The sequence below is a fragment of the Siniperca chuatsi genome, linkage group LG11 (assembly GCF_020085105.1).
Source record: "Siniperca chuatsi isolate FFG_IHB_CAS linkage group LG11, ASM2008510v1, whole genome shotgun sequence".
In the NCBI taxonomy this organism is placed as follows: domain Eukaryota; kingdom Metazoa; phylum Chordata; class Actinopteri; order Centrarchiformes; family Sinipercidae; genus Siniperca; species Siniperca chuatsi.
In genome coordinates, this window is record NC_058052.1 from 7,508,943 (window position 1) to 7,523,445 (window position 14,503).

General features: G+C 40.5%; 2 protein-coding genes across 11 annotated transcripts in view; one reads left to right on the forward strand and one right to left on the reverse strand.

The window, feature by feature from the left end:
- blnk (B cell linker) overlaps positions 1-6,396 on the forward strand; it is a 21,754-nt gene extending 15,358 nt beyond the window's left edge. For all 7 annotated transcript variants that reach the window (XM_044215193.1, XM_044215195.1, XM_044215194.1 and 4 more), the window contains 19 exons: positions 912-955; positions 1,035-1,140; positions 1,491-1,597; positions 1,790-1,862; positions 1,976-2,059; positions 2,699-2,724; positions 2,819-2,847; positions 2,947-3,003; positions 3,113-3,140; positions 3,252-3,303; positions 3,491-3,551; positions 3,647-3,674; positions 3,793-3,823; positions 4,334-4,409; positions 4,563-4,591; positions 4,680-4,735; positions 4,851-4,934; positions 5,041-5,196; positions 5,869-6,396. In XM_044215193.1, coding sequence (XP_044071128.1) covers positions 912-955; positions 1,035-1,140; positions 1,491-1,597; positions 1,790-1,862; positions 1,976-2,059; positions 2,699-2,724; positions 2,819-2,847; positions 2,947-3,003; positions 3,113-3,140; positions 3,252-3,303; positions 3,491-3,551; positions 3,647-3,674; positions 3,793-3,823; positions 4,334-4,409; positions 4,563-4,591; positions 4,680-4,735; positions 4,851-4,934; positions 5,041-5,196; positions 5,869-5,985 — 1,244 coding nt within the window. In that variant the 3' untranslated portion in view covers positions 5,986-6,396. The remainder of the gene's footprint in view (positions 1-911; positions 956-1,034; positions 1,141-1,490; positions 1,598-1,789; positions 1,863-1,975; positions 2,060-2,698; positions 2,725-2,818; positions 2,848-2,946; positions 3,004-3,112; positions 3,141-3,251; positions 3,304-3,490; positions 3,552-3,646; positions 3,675-3,792; positions 3,824-4,333; positions 4,410-4,562; positions 4,592-4,679; positions 4,736-4,850; positions 4,935-5,040; positions 5,197-5,868) is intronic.
- LOC122884804 lies at positions 6,190-12,883 on the reverse strand. Of its 4 annotated transcripts, none has more exons than XM_044215191.1 (4): positions 12,809-12,883; positions 12,339-12,478; positions 9,176-11,431; positions 6,190-8,592 (listed from the first exon to the last, which is right to left on the reverse strand). In XM_044215191.1, the coding sequence occupies exons 3-4, from the start codon at positions 11,415-11,417 to the stop codon at positions 7,907-7,909; spliced, it is 2,928 nt and encodes a 975-aa protein (XP_044071126.1). In that variant the 5' UTR covers positions 11,418-11,431; positions 12,339-12,478; positions 12,809-12,883; the 3' UTR covers positions 6,190-7,906. The 4 variants fall into 4 exon arrangements, with proteins under 4 accessions (XP_044071126.1, XP_044071125.1, XP_044071127.1 ...); XM_044215190.1 differs by having other exon boundaries at positions 12,677-12,859; XM_044215192.1 differs by lacking the exons at positions 12,339-12,478; positions 12,809-12,883 and adding an exon at positions 11,778-12,239.
- Between the last annotated feature and the right edge of the window lie 1,620 nt (positions 12,884-14,503).

Consider the following 14,503-nt stretch of genomic DNA (forward strand, 5'->3'; position numbering starts at 1 on the left):
TTATTCTGCCTCAGCTAATTACACTGTGCAAGTTTCATATCAGCACATGTTGTTGTGTTCCCAACAGCCCAAAATCAGTAGCTTTACTAAACGTACCTTGGCTGTACCTGGGGGGTCATTTATACGCCTGCAATAACCACTTTTCTTAAACATCTATGATTTTGCATTTGCCTTCTCCACTCCATCCGAACAAACACCTACGAGATATTTTCTTCAGTAGTAATGTGTACAACATTCCACTTTACTTGTTTGTCAATTGTTGCTTGATCTCACAAAGGTCAGTCCAAATGCGTTCACAATTTCATGACAATCGTAAACTTGGAATTGTAAGATTAAATCGGAATTGTATTCACGTGTTCATCTACTTTTTAATGACCTTTGAATGTCACTTCATTTGTGCGCTGTGTTATACAGTACCTCTGGAGTGAGAAGTTTAAATAAGAAATGACATGCATTAGCGGTTTGGCCATATGGAATATCAAAATCAGTTTCATCTCAGTGCTTAACTCCAGCCTGATAGAAGCAGCCACGCTCATGAAATGTACAAATTTACAAAAACATTGCAACTGAGCTGCAGAAGCAAGTAGATATCACTTCGCCTGTTTCCAGCGGTTGTTTCTGTTGCTTTATAAAAACAGCAATTGAGTTACTTGTTAGAGAGTTTATGCAACAGTTCAAGAGTTGAGGAGACACGCTCCACTGGTTCCTCAACAGAGAAGCTGACTTCCACTAGAAACGAGGCATGGTTCCACCTGCTCAGATGAATTTAATGCTGGTATTTAATATTTTTTAGGTAGCTGGGTTTAAAATAAATCCACAATTCAAATGTTTGTTTTTACGTACTGGGGACCCAACTCAGGCTCATTTTTCCCTCTTTGTAATGAAATCCCTTTAAATGTCTGTGTTTACAGATGATGGCAGGGACAGTGATGACCAAATGTCTGAACCTGATTATGTAAGTTGGGAAAAATGTGAATTGTAAGTCATTTAAAGTGAGATATTTGCTTGAAACATTACAAGTATGTTGTTCCCAGGATAATGACATGTTTGAGGACCAGGATGACAGCTACGAGCCTCCTCCCAGTCACAAAGTCTTCACCACAGCTCCTTCTGCTTCCTTCCAGAGGGGGGAGTATCTTGGTCAGTACAGTCATTTGACATGAAGAACTATTTATATCTGCACTTTAAAACTTGCCTTATTTTTCACCATAAATGGCAAAAAAAAAAAACCCAGCTGTGTGCTGATTTTCATGGCAACATCATTAGCTCTCCTGATGATGACATTCGAAATTCACATGAGCTTTGATTCCTTTTCACGCACAGTTTCAATATCTTCAGTTGTTTCTCCTTTGCAGTCATCACTGTCCACCTGTTGAAGTTCCATTTAGCCCCTTCAATAGACACACTGAGAAACAATACACACAGGGCTTCAGAATGACTCTTTATGCAAATGCTGATGTCCTCTTTCAGCTTCTGCTTCTCCTTTCTAGACAACTGCCATAACCGGCCCCACCGGCCACCCAGGAAGCCCCTCCGCCCAGGCAAAGCTTCCAAACAACTGCCCCCTGAACCCACCCACGTGGAGAGTGATGATGAAGTAAAGGAAACTTTGATTCCCCACCATAAGCTCTCACATGAATACTGTACTGCAGGCCTGTGTCGTGCTGAGACTTTCACTAACATAGTTGTGTCTTGGAGAATTTCGCCATATCCTGTGTATTTGTAAATGCCTTCCCATGACTGTGGACAGCTGACATAGCCCCGTTTTCACAACATGTATGTTTTGTAGGAAGACTACATCAGTCCAGATGGCAGTAATGATGATGACAACTATGTAGAACCTGCAGAGAATCCAGCTTCCAGTAAGATACACATCAAATTAAAGAGGAGAAAGACAGCGATATGGATACTACTGCTGCAAGGACTACTACTATTAAATTATAATAATAATAATAATCTCCATGCCTCTCCTCAGATCCTGTGATGCATGGTGGGAGCAGAGCAGAGAGAGACCGACCCATGTTGCCTACACCTTTACCAGGGCGTTCACCCAGTCCTGGTAGGTACAACAATAACCGTGCTGTACCTCAATACAAAGTTCACAAGGGGCCAAGCTCTAGAATTATTGGTCCTAATAACCTATACTCATCACAACTCTCTTGCAATCAAACCCATCTGAAGATGTACAATGTAACACAAGAAGAAACTGTGCATGGTATAATGGGGTGAACCCACTCCTTGTATGATTCCATTTAATTTGTTGCTGTCCACTGTACCATGTATCTGTAGTTGATTATATGAAAAAAAATGCATTGTCACTGTGAAAAGTCTGTGAAAAGTTGATTTAAGTTAAGTGGCTAGTGGTGATATATTTTACAATGGGTCACAAATAAAAACAGTCTGCAGCCATGCTCTGTGCAGCTGCACTTTTATGGTAATGTCAGCATGATCACAATGGCAATGCTAAGGCTCCATTATGTCTTTAGTATTGAATGAACAGCTTATATGCCAATGCATGGGAAGTCTTTGTAAATGCACTACAATGAGAGACAGTCAAAAGCAGTTAGTCCAAACACAAAAAGAAATGTCCAAGGGCATGTACTGTTGCATGCTGAATACACGTTTAAAGCAATGAAAGCAATGGCATCCATTGTGTGGTTCTACCGTGTGCCTAATTTTGGCTTTGGTTATTTTTCAGATGTTTATGAAGTTCCTGACAAAGAGGTAGGCTGTCTGTGTAACAGCAATTCCAAGAATCTTTTAAAGGTACATTTATATGTGGAATTCATTGTGGCTCCGTTTTATGGCATCTTTACAGGAGAACTCATTATCTCTTCCGGCAAGCAGGTCAGTTTGAGACTGTCTTGACTTCGGTTCATTCATGTAATTGTATAGACACACAATATACAGTCTGAGACTAATTATGTCCTTGCATCTACCTTGCAGACTGTGTCCAATCCCCACAATACACTCACATTCTTTACCACCTAAACCCAGCCCCAGGTAGGACTGACAACACTGAAAGATGCGTCATTATTGCAACTCTCTCTGTCTGTTATGAAGTTATCACATTGCTTTCCTGTTACGACACTAATAATGAGTTCTTTTTCAGACTGAATGTGAGGAGATCTCCTACTACTGTAAGTGTTGGCGAATGTGCAAGATTTAATTTAAAAGAGGTGTTTTGCAGAGATGTGATGTATGCTGCGCAGTAAGGAGGACACTGACTTATTTGTACTGTGATTTGGCAGGTCCAGGAGCCCACGGGCAATGATGAATATGAAGTTTGTGATCCAAATGATAGTGAGTATTGAATCAGTTCTCATTGAGAGAGACTGCTACTATGAATCATTCCAGCATATAACGCCATCTAGAGGATGACCAGTGGAAGGACAAAAATACATTTCCCTACATTGAATGAACAGTAACATATGACTGTTTACCTCAGATAACAACAGATCAATTATCATTGCATTGTGTGCTCCTCCAGGTTCCAGTGATAAACCTGCAGAGGGTCCTCCTCTACTCCTGCCCAAACCTTCGCCCAGAGAGTAAGCATCACTTAGCTAATTATATATACTGTAAGCTGTTTAAGCTTTTAGAAGGGAATAACTGATTGTCTGATCATCTCTTTTTGTTTTTTTAGGAAGTCACCAAAACCACCTTTAAAGCCGGTAGGAACATCGAAGCGCTCTGAATACTTGTTCCAAATATCACATTCAATCATGTCATCGCTGTGTTTTACTTCGTTTTTTATGTTAAATATGACACTTTTTTTTTTTTTTTTTGCAGAGGCCAGATTTGAAACCTAGGGAATTTGAAAGTAAGTTTGCATTAATTCAGATACTATATGTACACATTATTAGTCTCACCAGAGTTTTTATGAAACATTGTAAAATCAGCCAGGTAGTGCCAGTCACTTCTACAATTGAAGTTTTTCTCTGAAACACTTTTAAACCCGCTTTTGAAATGTTGGACCTGTGCTCTTTTAAATTTACTCAGTGGTTGTAAATTAATTCTCCATGTGAGCGCAATAATGTGGCCCAGTTGCAAACTGTTCGCAACTTTTAGAGTCTAATGATCTAATTATATACATACATATGCTGCATTATCACTTACAGATTTTCCACACTAAATCTATTCCAGTTAAAAGGGAATGTAGATAAGCAGATAAAGGAGACGGTTAAAGATGTACAGTATTAGCCTGGAAACCACTGAAAATATATAAATTATTATACATATATATATATTTCATTTGTGGAATTTGTCTTCAATGTCTACTATTACTAATCAACAAACATTGCCAAATTGCCATACGTCTGGATTTCCACAGGCCGAACGCTGCCTGTGATGCAAACTGACAAGAAGCCTCCACCGAAAACTTTTACACTGGACTTGAAACGACCAAAGTAAGAAATGCAACATACAGTTTTACACTATGCACTATATTTACACTGACCATATGCGTTTTTAATGCTTCTCAACTGAGGAAAGTTGCCTGTAATCGCAGCTTTGTGCTGTGTATTTACTGTGGTCTGCTCTGCTTGTGGTCTCTCTTGCAGAATTCCTCTTCCTCACTCTACCTCTCCCAGTAAGTACAGCTGCTGCTTGTGTCTCACACTTTACTTTAACATGAAGTAAACACCATTGTCATAATGTTTGTGTCTCTGTTGTCCCAGAACCAACTGACAGAGGAAGTGTTTCTGCTGAAAATGGGTCAAAAGACCAAGATAAGGTGTGCTCTTACATTATATTGTAAAGATGAATAAATAACTTTAAAAGCTATATTCATACAGTATATCCAGAGTGATGGTTTATAATTCTTGTATTCTCCATTTACTTTATTTCAGGATGCAGACATGTATAAGAAATCCTGGTATGCCAGCACATGTGACCGCAAGACTGCCGACGATGCCTTGGTCCGCTCGAATAAAGTGAGAACCTTATTATTTAGGAGAGCAAAGTCATCCAAATGTGTAGCATGTGGATTATATCTCATAACCCCTTACTGGGTATGAATGAGAGTGCCTTCTGTTTCAGGACGGGGCATTTATTGTGAGGAAGAGCTCCGGTCAGGACACACAGCAGCCCTACACATTAGTGGTGTTCTACAAGGGCAGAGTGTACAACATCCCAGTCCGCTTCATACCAACAACTCAGCAGTACGCTCTGGGAAGAGAGAAGAAAGGAGAGGAGGTACGACGCAGGGCTTTTCATTTTTCTCATTTTGACTGTCCCTGTGTACTGGTCATTTTCACATCTATAAAATGTAACGCATTGCATTGTGGGATTGTTAGCAGAAAGTACTATTTTTGTTCCATCGTGGGAATTTTTAAGGGCACTGTATTGAGCATAAATTTCACACTTAGAATTTGCTCACTCAAATAAAATGGCGGGCAGTGAATATAGTGTACTTACTGTGTAGTAAATAGGGTGTGATTTCGGAAATAGCTAGTGAAACACTGAATACAGGTGGAACACTGAATGTAGGAATACTGAATACTGAAGGGGAAATTGGGAAATTATTCAGTATTTGAACTAAATATAGAAAAAAAAACCTGTTAATATTACTGTATTTGGTAGTTACCAGGTTAGATGAAATAGTAAGTGGGCTGCTTTGTTTTACTTCTAATTATTACACTTACATTAATCATTAATAATAATAATAATAATACCTCAACCACTTCCAGAATACATCGCAGGATTACATCTTGTAAATCAACTTTTAAGATCATTTGAAATGTTTCAAACAACATAAGGAAAATGTACATTTTTAGCTCATTAACATAATTAGGTGATTTCAAGAACACCTCGACTTTTTTAATTCTAACTTCATCATCCTTTTTTTTTTTTTTTTTTTTTTGTTAGTATTTCAGCAGCGTCTCCCACATCATCGAGAACCACCAGAGGAACCCTCTGGTGCTGATTGACAGCCAGAGCAACACCAAGGACACCACCAAACTGTGCTACCCTGTGAGGCCCTAGATGACTCTCACTGACGGCAAACAGCCAAGGGATTGGACTTGTGCATCCCAACCCGCTGTGTTTACTGTCAGACTGTTTACAGAGATCATTATCTGACGCTTTTCTCCCCCTTCCTTTTTAATTTGAGGCCCTGTCAACAGGACTGTGTGCTGGACCTGCCTGCATTGCTGGCCATGCAGAGCTAAAGTAGCAGTGACTCAAAAGACTTTTTAACTCATGTGTTTTATTAAGATGTTTTTTTTTTTAATGCTCAGTCAGTAAATTAATGCAAGGAATGAGATGAGTTGCTGTAGCTGAAAGAAGCTGGTAGACAAATAATTTGTTTATGACAGCAATACTTTGGGGGAGCCAAAAACACAAGGTTGTATATTTTCTTTTGTATTAATAAAACTCCTCTCTTATGTTGTTTAACTCAGCTCACGTCTTCAGTCATCACAGAATGCCACCAGGAACTGAAAAACTGGTTCATTTATTTTCTGGTCGACAAGTAATGCTATCATACTCACGCACATTTGTTGCATAACAAAAATTCCTAGGCACTTGGTGAAAATTCTCAGGTAATATTTTACAGTACCTCTATCTGGACTATATACAATTATAAATCTTTTATCTAAATTGAAATATATATACAGTGAGTTACTGACACTGAAGTGTGTGCTCCAGAAACAAGGATACATGCACAATATCAGTATACAGGACAGGTACATCTGTCCAATGGTCCGTGTCACTCACACTCTCTCACTCTCTCACTCTCTCACACACACACACACACACACACACACACACACACACACACACACACACACACACACACACACACACACACACACAGAGACAGACAGTTCCCTTGCTGAGAATACTGAGGGATCATGGCTGCATAAGGAAATGTTTAGCCACAGTAGGACACTGGTTGAGATTGTCAAAGGCTTGGGCCTGATAAGGTGAGGTAATAGGGAAATATAAATCCTCCTTTCATAGTGCAATTAAAAAATACGATTATCATTTCAAGTCAAGAGGAAACTTATTGAGAAAAAAAAAAAACACATGATCAAATCATCTAGGCCTCTTAAATCCAGATTTAAAAAGAAACAATTTTGCTAGTATTTCATTGACATCACAAAACACAGGTTTGCTTTTTTAAATTAATCGTCTTTAGGGATATTAGCTTCCACTGAATGAATGCATGGAAATATACCTCTTACACATAATGCTATATTTGAACATAATTTGGAGTTTATACAAAAATGTTACAAATACATCTCCCAATGGCCCAAAAGAGCATAAAGAAAAGCATATAAAGACTAAACCTAAGAGTCATAAATAAATGTTGAAAAAAAACAGCTTATTGTCTTCTTTTTTTTGTTTGTTTTTTTAAAAACACACAGTTTTGGTATATCTGAGTAACTTGTGGGTCTCTGCGTCCCATTCCAAAAACATAAATATGATAGCTACCACGCTGTATAGCCTACCCGTACATAAACTGATTCATAAAACTCAGATGGTATGGCAAATATACATATTACAGTGTTCTGGAAAATATTACATACGACAGTGTACTTAAATCACCTTAAATAAAGCTATTGCGTAGACAAAATACAAACAATACAAAGAACTAAATTATCAACACCATGTCCTTGTGGCTTTACAAATAATCAAGGATCTACAAAGAGTTCGTGTATCAAGCTGCTCAAACTGGGAGAGAGACAACAGGTAAATGTTTAAATTACCCTGAGAATGTGAACCCTCCTGGAAGCCTGATAACGATTAGCTTCTCCTCAAAACCAACCAATCATAATTAAGACTCTTTTTTTTTTTTATAAACGGAGGAGGCTGGCTATCACTGTTTCCATTATTGTTTTGTTGTATTGCAAAGTCACCTTCTTCCAGACTATTTTTGTTTTTCATCCAGTGTGTGTGACATTTAAGAGTTTTCACAGTTTGGCCTTTTCCACTCCATCAGATGTCGCTGCTGATGGACCATCCACGTTTCCTGATTTGCAAAGAGCCTGCCGCAATACCAGCAGCGAAACTTCGTCGCAGCGTCCCTGCTGGGAGAGACTGCACCGACCACTTCATACTTTTTCCTGCTCACCCTACGAAGTTTCAATTTCAACATAAACCTCTCCTGTACAGAGTTTTTACCATGCCCCGCAGAATCAGGTTGGGCATCTGTTGGGTCGTTGGTCTTAGGGACCTCACCGTTCACGGCTGAGAGAGCATTCAAAGTTCTCCGGGACAGTACGACCTTCTGCACCTCTCCTCTGTACCTGTTGACGACCTCCATGATCCTGGCCACCTCAGGGATGTCAGCGTCTGGATGATTTAGCACCACAACAGGCTGGTCTCCCGCTGGACGCTTTACCAGCTGAGATGGATTTATGGCTACTAACTTCAGGGGCCTCTCCAGGTTTTTTGGGACCAGCTGCCACTGACGACCAGAGGCTGGTGAGGGCTCCTGTTGGATGGCTTTCCCTGCAGGCAAGTTGGTGTTGCCGAGGAGATCTCGGCAGGAGTCTGCCGCCACTTCTCTGTCTCTCATCCCCTCAATAATCTGCTCACTCTGCTCTGAAGAGAGAGCGAGGCTGAAATCTTCAGAGTTTATCTTACCTGCAAGACAAAATGTGAAAATACTCATTTCAAAACAGACAGGTTTGCTATCGCTGGATTGTAAAATTTAAACTGAACATTCAAATGTATGTCAAGAAAATGCCACTGTATGTTAAATCCTTAAAGGGGACCTCTTATGCTCATTTCAAGCTCTATATTTATATTCTGGGACTCCACTAGAGTAGCTTTGCATCATTCACAGTTTTAAAAAAAATCCTTATTTATCTTATACTGGCCATTTATGCAGCCTCTCAGTTCATCCTCTGTCTGAAACAAGCCGTTTTAGCTCCTGTCTCTTCAAGGCCCCCCTCCCTAAAAGCCCACTTTCTTCTGATTGACCAACTTGCGATGGTGGCGTCATTTGGAGCCAGAGTCTGCGCAGTAGTGATCGGGGTTGGAGCCGCAGTATCGAGGTCCCACCCGCACACCTGGCTGACTCAAACCCCCTTTTTATTGCATCAAATAACTAATTAAATCCAAACTTATCAGAATATATATATATATATGACAGAAAACAAGGGAAAGCATAATAGGTCCCCTTTAGCCATTATGTCTATGTAGAAACTATCGTTTGCCATCTTACCCTGTGGTGTAATAACAGGTTGGGAAACAGGGGAAGACTTGGTGTAACTGCTATGAGGAGTCACTCCATCAATGGCTGAACTCATCTCAGCATCTGACACATCGTCACCGCCTGATGTTTGGAGGTGTGTGTTCTCGTGGCACAACTCTACTTCAGTCACGGCTCCAGCTCTCAAATTTGACTGACGTGTCCTACCAGTTGAACTGCTCTTGTCAAGTTCTGTTTCCGATAACTGCAGTGACTTCTCTGCGCCATCTCGCATTTCTTGATGTGGCGACGGCAAACCGTCGAGCACGACAGTAGTGTTTCCGTCCATATTTTTAGACCCCAGTGGCTTTGCAGCACAACTGGGGGTTTGTTCTTCTTCTAGCTTTGATTGTGGAATTGAAGTGATGGCTTCAGAGGGGTCGTGCAGGTCAGTTATGGAAGCTTTGGTCCGTGTCTTCTGGTGTTCTTCTGTTAGCAGCGTGTTTTGGAGAATCTGCGCCGTCTCCTCCAATGTTGTATGAGGGCTCGGCAGTCCATGACAATCATTCGTCGGACCACCTCCTGATGGAGACAAAGAGCTTTGTGACACCCACTGCTTCTCCTTCTCTGGGTTCTTCTTCAGCACTATCTTTAAGGCCAATCCCAATGATCTTTTATCCACTTTTTTGCATCTGGTCTTTCTTTTTCGTCTTCGATTTCGTAGCTTATTTTTTGGTACAACTTTATAAATGGATGTCTGCTCTTCGCTCTCATTTGTCAACTTCAGCTCACTGGAGATATTAATCCCATCCTCATGCATAGGCTCCTCATGTTTTTTGCCATGTTCCTCGATTTCCCGATCAGTCTTTAAATCCAGATTCTCTCTTGTTTCCTGCATTTGAGTGCACTCAGATGGCTCATTCTGGGCTGGCATTGAGACGTCATTATTTAGTTTGGTTTCTGTCTGTGGACAAGGTGTATCATCGTTCAAATTTGACTGACATCCATTTTGGTCAACTACACAACAAGCATCATCAGCAGCACTTTCAGGGGAAACAGTTTCCTTATCTGATGATGTCATCATTTGCAACCTTTTGGCGTAGGTTGCACCATTCTGATCTACAGTTATCTTGTTCTTGACTGTCAGGACAGTATCCGATGAGTTCGACAGGATGCCATTCTCTGACTTCGGGTGAAGATTCATATCTTGAGGGACATTTGACAAAACGGTTTTAAGAGCCTTGGTCCATTTCTGGTCACCGGTTTCCCCGGCAACAGATTTCATCAAAAACTGTTGCGTCTCCTCTAGTGTGGTTTGTGGATCGGACAGATGGCAGTATTTATCCAGGAATTCTCTCCCTGGCAGAGAAAGGCAGTCCTGTGTCAGCCAGCACATTTCCCTAACTGCACTCCTTGTTAATCTAGGCTTAATTTTTGGGATTGGGTCACTGGGTTTCATTGCTATGGAATGAACCCCCTTCTTCTTCTTCTTCCTCTGATTACCATTCTGGCAAACATGAACAGCTTTAATGTGCTTAGTAATCAAACATTTCTGAGATGCCTCATAGCCACAGTGCTGACAACGTAAAGTTTGAGTGGTTGTTTTAGGCCCAAACTTGTTCTTGTCCTTTGTGGGCAGCGATAGAACATCATTAGCTCCTTCCAGGCCCAAATTATGTGCATACATGTGCTCTAAAAATACTCTATCATCACCTGTGGAGAATTTCTGACAAATTTCACATGAATATTTGCCATTTTGGCAGTGATACATAATCAGGTGTGCACTGAATTCAGGCCATGTGCGTTGAACATTGTCATTACAAATGCTGCAACTAGAAAACGTGTCCTTGTGGCTTAATAGATGAACCTGAAGGTAGGAGAACTCATGTGTACTAAAAGTACACATATGACAGGAAAAAACTGGTAGGCTCCCTCTGTGTTTTTCCTCAAAGTGTCTCACTAAGTCTTTGGGAACATATTCCAAGTTGTCCCTACATTGAGAGCATGTGAACCTGAGTGTATTTCCGCTGTCATTTGTCCTGTGCTGACTCTGTTGTGCTTCCTGGGGGGGCTTCTTTGATGAAGGCCACACTGTGCTTTGCTCCCACTCCTCTACTATCTTCTTTGGTCCATGCTTATCTTCACGTTGCATAGTTGGGGTTTGAGCGGCAGTCTTCCTGAGGTGGAGCCGTTTGTGCCAATCTCTATTCTTCTTGCTGACACTCCGTTTATTATCTCCTGTGGAAGTAGCTGCGCTAATATCCACCGAATCCATGGTTTTACAGGTTTCTGAAAGTGCAGAAAAACACAAAAGAATTAACAAAAGCTTCAAAGTGAACGCAACAAATCAAGCAGTGCTCGTTTCAAATGTATATACTTTTGTTATTAAATGCTTTCAAAAGAACCAGCATGTTCTGTGTTGAGACTGCTGTTTCATAATTTCACAGTAAACCCATAAAGAGAAGCTGCATTCACAGTCCTACTCTGCATGTTGTTTTACAAAGTCCACCTGTTGCTGGCTATGGTTCAAATTGCCTCCACTTGGATATTAATTCACCACACTCAGATCAGGAATAAAACAACGAACCTGGAATCTTATCAACTACCAGGAGCAGGAAACTGCACTTAAACTCACCTGCTCACACAATAGTTAGGAACTTCATACACTGCTTAAAACGCACCTAAATGCGCTACGGTGGGAGGTGCAATTAAAAACCTCCCAAAACGAACAAATGCACCAATTAAACGACTAGAATAGCTTGAGGTAGCACTTCTTAGTAGCAGATTAATCGGTGAATCGTGCGGCCATTGTGCAGTTTGACTTAACCACAACAAAGTGATGAGACTGCCTTTGTACCGAGTAACGACCGCCTTGGGAATTGTGAAGTTACGACAAAACTATCCCACTTTGATACTATTAGAGCCTTTTTCCTTTCGCGTGAAAGCACATTTTGTTATTAAGCATCCGAGTTAACTGTTAAAAACGTTTGCTGAAATAGCGTTTGAGTGATTTGAATTAACGTGACGCGACAAGAGCTTACAAAGACGAAATAACTTGAATAAAAAGCGTAGCAACAAAGTTACGCAAGGCCGTTTTTTTAACCTCACATCGAGTTATTAGTTGCAGATAAACCCACCGGGTGCTACACATTAATAATAAAGCTGTAGTTATAGATGGAGTTGTCACGGTTTTTACCTTTTCTTTTGTGGAGAGCTTGACAGCTCAGCGAGTGGCAGCCATGATGGTTTCATACGGGGATTACAGTCAGCCTCTGAGCTGCTTTAGCCTTTAGCCTGGTGCCTCCGACCGAGAGCCGTCCTGTCCCGGGCCTACAGCTAAACACAAACACCGAGCTGTTTTAATGCAAACACTGCTCTCGGTGCATTAATGTAGTGTTTAATTCACATGGGGGTCATTCACTTCTGTCAGCATGAGGTAAAATAAGCCCCAAAAGGTGTATGTAAAACATTTCAGGCAAGCATTAATATACATCTTTCCCCAATAAAGGCCGTCTTCCCCAAACTAATGTTAACCTGAACTGGTGGCTACATCCGTCAAATCAGTTGTTTCAAGTCAAACTTGCACTCATAATTCCCGTGCTGGATATTGACAGTGCAGGATGGTAAAATTAGACTGAAATATTCGTAAGTATCATTGTCAGCTACCTCAGTCACACAACGTATCGTTGTAAATAAAAGCTGCCCAGACGCCCCCTGCACTGTATCTGCCCCAGATATCACGACTATATATGCCCACCTCAACACACACGTGAGCTATGAAATTCCACAAGATGTTTAACTATTAAAACAGCGAACATTAAAAACCTGATTGAAAGAAAAAATGCATTCATTTAGTAAAATTTAAACAATATCTAATCAGTGTACTGTTCTTATTCTAGTTTTGTCTAAAGATTAAAAAAAAGCTTTATTACGTAATAAAACAGGCCTACTAAATGTATGACAATAAATGAACAGAGAAAACCAAAGAGTTCACAAATCACATTAATAAACAATGAAGGGTTATTCCCTAAGGTTCAATAACAGCCATAAAAATAGCCCACTGGGCCTGAGTTCAGTGAATGTGAGACGCTTTATTGCATCCTGGTAATAGGCTGTAGATTAATTCATACGCATGACCTTTTAGTGATCTCTCTCTGGGACTCTTCAACATAAATTTGTAGAAAATATATTCACTTGATTGTTTCAGACATGTTGAAAGTCATTTTAACATGTAACTTCATGTAGTTATATGAATGTCATCTTGTATTTATTGATTTTTATGTGTTGGACCAACTTACTCTTTCTACTTTACTGCTTACATGGCCCTAAGGTAGCCTTTATATGTAACCTTTTGACTTTAATTGTGAACTTTGTCAGAAAGTACTATGCAGCACTCCATCATTCCTGTGTGACTAGCTGGTTTGTCATTAATGAGTCTATATGAGCAGAGTGACCTTTGTGCTGCCAACAACTTGGAACAGAGCCCTCCCAAAACTAAGATACAGTAAAGATGAGCATTTGTGTAACCAAGGAAAGTCTGATATACAACCAAAAAAAAAACAATCATTGGTTCAGATTTAGACACCAGGTGAGTCATTCAAGATCTTTGGCGTCACCAACACCCCCCTGACTAGAATATCTCAGATGTAAAGATACCCAAAAGATGAAAACACTGCCAGTGCTGATCCAGTCTAATATTAATAACGGAAAGACGGCTTACATTCTTTGGTATTTCTGTCTGTCTGTTTGGAGAAAGAGCAGCAGTGGGTTGTGCACACTCCTGAGCAGGTCAATGGCTGTCAGCTGCTCTCCACCAAGGCACTGCATGACACCAGGGTAGGAAAAGCACAGAAAGGACGGCCACCAGCCTCCTCCACCCAGGACACCATTTGTTTCCTCTGGGAGACAGTTTCAGTCTATTAAGAACAAGGCAACCCACCACCTCAGCAGCTTCTACCACAGAGCAGCTAGCATTACCAATCCTCTTAAAGCTCACGCCCTGCATGCAGCCACGATCTCTGGACTGCTCTTTTTTATTATTTAGCACAAAATGGAACCACTGTGATGTCTTTGTCAGTTATGTTTTATTGAATTTGCACTAGTGCTCCCCACAGAACATATGAAGAAATAAAAAGAATGCAAGGTTACTTCCAGCTGCTAAAATTCTGATAAAATTTAATTAGCAGATAACACATAGTATTATAGATATGGTTCCTGGATTTTAGTAGATGTTTCCAACATACTCAATTAATTAATTTATGCCAGTGCTTTACAGGAGGACTGACTGATCCACTGTTACATGATACATTTCGTGGCAATAAATGACTGGATATGACACAGTTGGATCATACTGGCTCCATG